The 8,402-nt window shown below is 34.6% G+C and overlaps 1 protein-coding gene across 1 annotated transcript; it reads left to right on the top strand.

Moving 5' to 3' along the window:
• Positions 1–373: 373 nt before the first annotated feature.
• LOC134228462 (trichohyalin-like) lies at positions 374–8,221 on the top strand (the record flags this gene model as incomplete). The annotated part of the gene is made up of 6 exons (XM_062710123.1): positions 374–775; positions 5,060–5,223; positions 5,408–5,438; positions 5,658–5,703; positions 6,182–6,591; positions 8,036–8,221. Coding segments are annotated over 6 exons (1,239 nt in total), but the record flags the coding sequence as incomplete, so codon positions are not given.
• Positions 8,222–8,402: the final 181 nt, after the last annotated feature.

The raw sequence follows: 8,402 nt of genomic DNA, 5'->3' as shown, positions 1-8,402 counted from the left end.
TTGAGTTACAGGGACAGGATAAAGTGTTACAGAGACAGGGTAAAGAGTTACATAGATGCTATTTAGAGTTACAGAGATAGTATTAAGAGTAACAGAGATAGTGTGTAGAGTTACAGTATTTAGAGTTACAGAGATAGTATTTAGAGGAACAGAGACAGTATTTAGAGTTACAGAGATAGTATTTAGAGTTACAGAGATAGTATTTAGAGTTACAGAGATAGTATTTAGAGTTACAGAGACAGTAGTTAGAGCAGCAGAGATAGTGTTTAAAGGTACAGAGACAGAATTAAGAGTTTAGAGTTACAGAGAGATAGTATTTAGAGGTACAGAGGCAGGATTTAGAGTTACAGAGAAAGTATTTAAAACTATATAGGCAAGATTAAGAGTTACAGAGATAGCATTTAGTGATATAGAGGCAGGATTTAGAGTTACAGAGATAGTATTTAGAGGCACAGAGGCTGGATTTAGAGTTACAGAGATAGTATTAAGATCTACAGAGGCAGGATTTAGAGTTACAGAGAAAGTATTTAGAGGTAAAGAGGCAGAATTAAGAGTTACAGAGATAGTATTTAGAGGTAAAGAGGCAGAATTAAGAGTTACAGAGATAGTATTTAGAGGTAAAGAGGCAGAATTAAGAGTTACAGAGATAGTATTTAGAGGTAAAGAGGCAGAATTAAGAGTTACAGAGATAGTATTTAGAAGTACAGAATCAGTATTTAGAGCTACAGAGATAGTGTTTAGAGTTACGGAGAGAGAGTTAAGAGTTACAGAGATAGTATGTAGAGTTACAGAGATAGTATTTAGAGTTACAGAGATAGTATTTAGAGGTAAAGAGGCAGAATTAAGAGTTACAGAGATAGTATTTAGAGGTAAAGAGGCAGAATTAAGAGTTACAGAGATAGTATTTAGAGGTAAAGAGGCAGAATTTAGAGTTACAGAGATAGTACACAGAATTAAGAGTTACAGAGATAGTATTTAGAGGTAAAGAGGCAGAATTAAGAGTTACAGAGATAGTATTTAGAGGTAAAGAGGCAGGAGTAAGAGTTACAGAGTTAGCATTTAGAGGTAAAGAGGCAGAATTAAGAGTTACAGAGATAGTATTTAGAGGTAAAGAGGCAGAATTAAGAGTTACAGAGATAGTGGCAGAGTTTTACAGAGATAGAGGTAGAGGCAGAATTAAGAGTTACAGAGATAGTATTTAGAGGTAAAGAGGCAGAATTAAGAGTTACAGAGATAGTATTTAGAACTAAAGAGGCAGGATTAAGAGTTACAGAGATAGTATTTAGAGGTACAGAGGCAGGATTTAGAGTTACAGTGATAGTGTTTAAAGTTACAGAGATAGTATTAAGAGTTACAGAGATAGTATTTAGAGTTACAAAGCTACAGGGGCAGGATTTAGAGTTACAGAGAAAGTATTTAGAGAGGCAGGATTGAATAGAGAGAGTATTTAGAGGAACACGGAAAGTATTTAGAGTTACAGGGAAAGTATTTAGAGTTACAGAGATAGTATTTAGAGGTACAGAGGCTGGAGTTAGAGTTACAAAGATAATATTTAAAGCTACAGAGGCAGGATTTAGAGTTTCAGAGATAGTATGAAGAACTACAGAGGCAGTATTTAGAGTTACAGAGGCAGGATTTAGAGTTACAGAGATAGTATTTAGAACTACAGAGGCAGGATTTAGAGTTACAGAGAAAGTATTAAGAACTACAGAGGCAGGATTTAGAGTTACAGAGGAGGGATTTAGACGTATAGAGGCATGATTTAGAGTTACAGAGATAGTATTTAGAACTACAGAGGCAGGATTAAGAGTTACAGAGATAGTATTTAGAACTAAAGAGGCAGGATTTAAAGTTACAGAGATAGTATTTAGAGTCACAGAGACATGATTTAGAGTTACAGAGATAGTATTTAGAGGCACAGAGGCAGGAGTTAGAGTTACAGAGATAGTAGTTAGAACTATAGAGGCAGGATTTAGAGTTACAGAGATAGCATTTAGAGCTATAGAGGCAGGATTTAGAGTTACAGAGATAGTATTTAAAACTATAGAGGCAGGATCAAGAGTTACAGAGATAGCATTTAGAGCTATAGAGGCAGGATTTAGAGTTACAGAGATAGTATTTAGAGGAACAGAGATAGTATATAGAGGAACAGAGATAGTATTTAGAGGAACAGAGATAGTATTTAGAGTTACAGAGAAAGTATTTAGAGTTACAGAGATAGTATTTAGAGGAACAGACATAGAATTTAGAGGAACAGACATAGAATTTAGAGTTACAGAGATAGTATTAAAAACTACAGAATCAGGATTTAAAGTTATAGAGATAGTATTTAGAGCTGCAGAGGTAGGAATTAGAGTTACAGAGATAGTATTTAAAGGTACAGAGGCAGTATTTAGAGTTACAGACATAGTATTTAAAGGAAATAAGAAAGGATTTAGAGTTACAGAGATAGTATTTAGAACTATAGAGGCAGGATTTAGAGTTACAGAGATAGTATTAAGATCTACAGAGGCAGGATTTAGAGTTACAGAGATAGTATTTAGAGTAACAGAGACAGTATTTAGAGTTACAGAGATAGTATTTAGAGTTACAGAGATAGTATTTAGAGTAACAGAGATAGTATTTAGAGTAACAGAGATAGTATTTAGAGTTACAGAGATAGTATTTAGAGTACAGAGGCAGGATTTAGAGTTACAGAGATAGTATTTAGAACTACAGAGGCAGGATTTAGAGTTACAGAGATAGTATTTAGAACTACAGAGGCAGGATTTAGAGTTACAGAGAAAGTATTTAGAACTACAGAGGCAGGATTTAGAGTTACAGAGATAGCATTTAGAGCTATAGGGGCAGGATTTAGAGTTACAGAGATAGTATTTAGAGCTACAGAGGCAGTATTTAAAGTTACAGAGATTATATTTAGAGCTACAGAGGCAGGGTTAAGAGTTACAGAGATAGTATTTAGAGCTACAGAAGCAGTATTTAGAGTTACAGAGACAGTATTTAGATTTACAGAGTTAGTATTGAGAGCTACAGAGTAATTATTTAGAGTTAAAGGGACAGGATTTAGAGTTAGAGAGATAGTATTTAGAACTACAGAGTCAGTATTTAAGGTTACAGAGATAGTATTTAGAGCTAACAGAGAGTTAGAGGATATTTAGAGTTACAGAGATAGTATTTAGAAATACAGTCAGTATTTAGAGTTACAGAGATTATATTTAGAACTACAGAGACAGGATTTTGAGTTACAGAGATATATACAGAGATAGTATTAGAGTTACAGAGTCATTATTTACAGCTACAGAGGCAGGATGTAGATTTACAGAGATAGTATTTAGAACTACAGAGGCAGGATTTAGAGTTTACAGAGAAAGTATTTAGAGCTTTAGTGGCAGGATTTAGAGTTACAGAGATAGCATTTAGAGCTATAGAGGCAGGATTTAGAGTTACAGAGATAGCATTTAGAACTACAGAGGCAGTAATTTTAGAGCTACAATATCAGTATTTCGAAATACATAGACAAGATTTAGAGTCAGTACATAAGAGTTACAGTCTGTATTTAGAACAATAGAGTCAGTTTTGAGAGTGACAAGGACAGATTTTAGAGTTACAGAAAAAGTATTTAGAGCTAAAAGATTAGTATGTGGAGCTATAGAGACAGCAATTAGAGTTACAGAGGCAGTATTTAGAGCCACAGAGACAGGGTGTTTAGCTATAGAGACAGTATAAAGGACTACAGAGTCGGTATTTTGAGTTATAGAGACTGTATGTGGAATTATAGAGACATGATGAAAAGTAAAAGAGAGAGTATTTAGAGTTACAGAGACAGAATGTAGAGCTACAGAGACAAGATTTAGAGTAAGAGAGACAGTGTGTAGAGCTGCAGCTTTAATATTAAGAACTACAGATTGTAGTATGTTGATATATGGACACATAGAATTTAAAGCTACTGAGTCAGTATAATGAGCTAAAGCGTCATTTTTTACAGCATCAGTATTTAGAAATACATAGAGAGGATTTAGAGTTTCAGGGATAGGATTTGAGCTACAGAGTCAGTATTTAAAGCTACAGAATCAGTATTATAAACTACAGAGACAGGATTTAGAGTTACAGAGATAGTAATTAGAGTTACAGACATAGTATTTAGAGCTACAGAGATAGAGAATTTAGAGATTATTAGAAACGATGAGGCGGGATTTAAAGTTCTGAGTCAGTATAATGAACTACAGAGTCAGTATTTAGAGCTACAGCATCAGTATTTAATACTAAATAGAGGAATTTTAGAAGTATACAGTCCGGATTAAGAGTTTCAGAGTCAGTTTTTAGAACTAAAGAGTCGGTATTTAGAGTTACAGAGACGGTAGTTAGAGCTACAGGATACGTATTAATTAAGAGAGACACTGAGAAAGGTTAGAGCTACAGGGACAGGATTCAGAGTTAGTATTTAGAACTAAAGAGTCGGTATTTAATCTTACATAGGCAGTATTTAGAACTATATAGACAGGATTTAAAGTTACAGAGATAGTATACTAGTAAGTAGTGTAACAGAGATAGTATTTAAAACTACAGAATCAATATTAAAAGTTACGGAGTTAGGATTTACAGTTACAGAGATAGTAATTAGGTCGAGCTACAGAATCAGTATTTAGAAGTACTAGTACAACAGAGACAGGATTTACAGTTACAGAGATAGTATGTATTTAAACTACAGAGTCAGAATTTAGAGATACGGAGACAGGATTTAAAGCTTTAGAGTCAGTATAATGAACTACAGAGTCAGTATTTAGAGCTACAGAGTCAGTATTTAGACCTACAGCATCAGTATTTAAAACTAAATAGAGAGGATTTAGAGCTACAGAGTCAGGATTTAGGGTTACTGAGTCAGTATTAGAGTTACAAAGACAGGAGTTAGAGTTACAGAAAAAGGGTTTTTAGGTACAGAGGCAGTATGAAGGGCTTCAACGTCATTATTTTAGAACTACAGAGTCGTTATCTAGTGTAATAGAGACAGTATATAGAACTGCAGAGACAGGATTTAGAAATACGAAGACATGATTTTCAGCTACAGATTCAGTATTTAGTGTTACAGAGACCGGATGTTGAGTTACACAGACAGGATTTAGAGCCAGTATTTGGAAACGAAGAGAGTTACAGAGACAGGATATTTAGAGTTACAGAGACAGGATATTTAGAGTTACAGAGACAGTTTTTAGAGCTACAGGACTAGTATGTAGAACTACAGATACAGAAATGATATCTACAGGAACAGGATGTACAGTTACAGGGACAGGATGTAGAGTTACAGAGACAGTATTTAGACTCACAGAGACAGGATTTAGAACTACAGAGACAGGATTTTGGGATAATGAGACAGGATTAAGAGCTACAGAGTCATTATTTTGAACTACAGTGTCTGTATTATGAGATACAGAGTCTGTGTTGTGAGTTACAGAATCAGTATTAAGAGTTGCAGAGACAGGATTTAGTCAGTATTTAGACTCAGAGACAGTATTTAGAGCTACAGCATTAATATTAATATTAGTATTAAGAGATACATAGAAAAAATTAAAAGCTACAGGAATATGATTTAGATTCGGTATTAAGAACTGAAGAGTCGGTATTTAGAGTTACAGAGACAGTTTTTAGAAATACTGTAACAGAGACAGGATTTAGATCTACAGAGACAGAATCAAGAGTTCATAGATAGTATGTAGGGCTACAGAATCTTTATTTAGAACGACACAAACAACAGGAACAGTATTTAGAGCTACAGAGTCAGCATTAAGAGCTACAAAGCCAGTATTTAGAGCTAAAGAGTCGGGATTTTGAGTTACAGAGATAATATGTTGGGTTACAGAATCATTATTTAGATCGATACAAAGTCAATATTTAGAGCCACGGAGTCGATATTTAGAACTAAAGAGTCCGTATTTAGAGTTACAAAAACAGTAAATAGATCTACAGAGAAAGGATTTAGAGTTACAGACTAAGATAGTATTTAGAGCTACAGAATCAGTATTTAGAGCTACAGCGTCAGTATTTAGAGCTACAGCATAAGTAATTAGAACTACATGGACAGGAAATAGGGTCAGTATTTAGAGTTACAAAGTCGATATTATAAGATACAGAGACAGGATTTAGAGCTTCAGAGACAATCTTTAGACCTAAAGAATCGCTTTTAAAGTTACAAAAGGAGGATTAAGATTTACAGAGACTGGATTAAGAGTAGCAGAGACAGGATTTAGAGCTAAAGAATCGATATTTAGAGTTACAAAAGCAGGATTAAGATTTACAGAGACCGGATTAAGAGTAGCAGAGACAGGATTTAGAGCTAAAGAATCGGTATTTAGAGTTACAAAAGCAGGATTAAGATTTACAGAGACCGGATTAAGAGTAGCAGAAACAGGATTTAGAGCTAAAGAATCGGTATTTAGAGTTACAAAAGCAGGATTAAGATTTACAGAGACCGGATTAAGAGTAGCAGAGACAGGATTTAGAGCTAAAGAATCGGTATTTAGAGTTACAAAAGCAGGATTAAGATTTACAGAGACCGGATTAAGAGTAGCAGAGACAGGATTTAGAGCTAAAGAATCGGTATTTAGAGTTACAAAAGCAGGATTAAGATTTACAGAGACCGGATTAGTGTAGCAGAAACAGGATTTAGAGCTAAAAAATCAATCGGTATTTAGAGTTACAAAAGCAGGATTAAGATTTACAGAGTCAGGATTTAGAGTTACAGTGTCAGTATTTAGAGCTACAGAGTCAGGACTTTGAGTTACAGAGACATAATGTAGAGTAACAGAGACGTGATTTAGAGTTACAGAGTTAGTATTTGAGTCAGTATTAAGTCTACTGAGACAATATTTAGAGTTACAGAGTCAGTATTTAGAGCTGCAGAGTCAGTATTAGAGTTACAGAGTCAGTATATAGAGCTACAGAGTCAGGATTTAGAGCTACAGAGTCAGTATTTAGAGCTACCTAGTCAGGATTTAGAGTTACAGAGTCAGTATTTAGATTTAGAAAAGTTACAGAGTCAGTATTTTGAGCTAAAGAGTCAGTATAAATAGTTACAGAGTCAGTATTTAGAGTTACAGAGTCAGTATTTAGAGTTACAGAGACAGTATTTAGAGTTACAGAGTTAGTATTTAGAGTTACAGAGACAGTATTTAGAGTTACAGAGTTAGTATTTAGAGTTACAGAGACAGAATTTAGAGTTACAGAGTCAGTATTTAGAGTTACAGAGATAGTATTTAGAGCTACAGAGTCAGTATTTAGAGTTACAGAGATATGATTTAGAGTTACAGAGTTAGTATTTAGAGCTACAGACTCAGTATTTAGAGTTATAGAGACATGATTTAGAGTTACAGAGACATGCTTAAGAGTTACAGTGTCAGTATTTAGAGCTACAGAGTCAGGATTTAGAGTTACAGAGTCAGTATTTAGAGCTACAGAGTCAGTATTTAGAGCTACAGAGTCAGTATTTAGAGCTACAGAGTCAGGATTTAGAGCTACAGAGTCAGTATTTAGAGTTACAGAGTCAGTATTTAGAGTTACAGAGTTAGTATTTAGAGTTACAGAGTCAGTATTTAGAGTTACAGAGTTAGTATTTAGAGCTACAGAGTCAGTATTTAGAGCTACAGAGTCAGTATTACAGAGTCAGTATTTAGAGTTACAGAGTCAGTATTTAGAGCTACAGAGTCAGTATTTAGAGCTACAGAGTCAGTATTTAGAGTTACAGAGACACCGTTAGTATTTAGAGATACAGAGTCAGTATTTTGAGATACAGAGTCAGGTTTTAGCGCTTCAGAGTCAATATTTTGAAATACAGAGACAGGATTTATTGATTGGTGTTATACCAAATAAAGATAAAGACCTACGGAGATTTTATACCAACACAGGATTCAAGTCTGGAGTTTTATCTACAATGAAGTCAGAATTTAAAGCAAAATGTACAGAGATAGGATTCAGAGTTACAAAGATAGAATTTAAAACTACGGAGACAGGATTAAGGCTACAAAGGCATCATTAAGAACTACAGAGGCATGATCAGGAGTTACAGAGACGGGATTTAGAACTACAGAGACGGGATTTAGAACTACAGAGACGGGATTTAGAACTACAGAGACGGGATTTAGAACTACAGAGACAGGATTTAGAACTACAGAGACGGGATTTAGAACTACAGAGACGGGATTTAGAACTACAGAGACAGAATCTAGAATAACAGAGACAGACATTTAGAACTACAGAGACTTTTATCTACAGAGACAGGATTTAATAAAGAGCTACAGAAGATTTTTAGAATACAGAGAAGACATTTTGTTGCCAGATTTTTATCAACAAGAGAAAATTAAAGAGACAGAGACAGGATCTGTCAAAGAGTTACAAAGGAAACCACTCTGTCA

The sequence above is a fragment of the Saccostrea cucullata genome, unplaced genomic scaffold (assembly GCF_032062105.1).
Source record: "Saccostrea cucullata isolate Sc308-1 unplaced genomic scaffold, CSIRO_AGI_Scuc_v1 ctg5079, whole genome shotgun sequence".
Lineage (NCBI taxonomy): Eukaryota > Metazoa > Mollusca > Bivalvia > Ostreida > Ostreidae > Saccostrea > Saccostrea cuccullata.
This window is presented reverse-complemented; position numbering and strand designations above follow the sequence as displayed.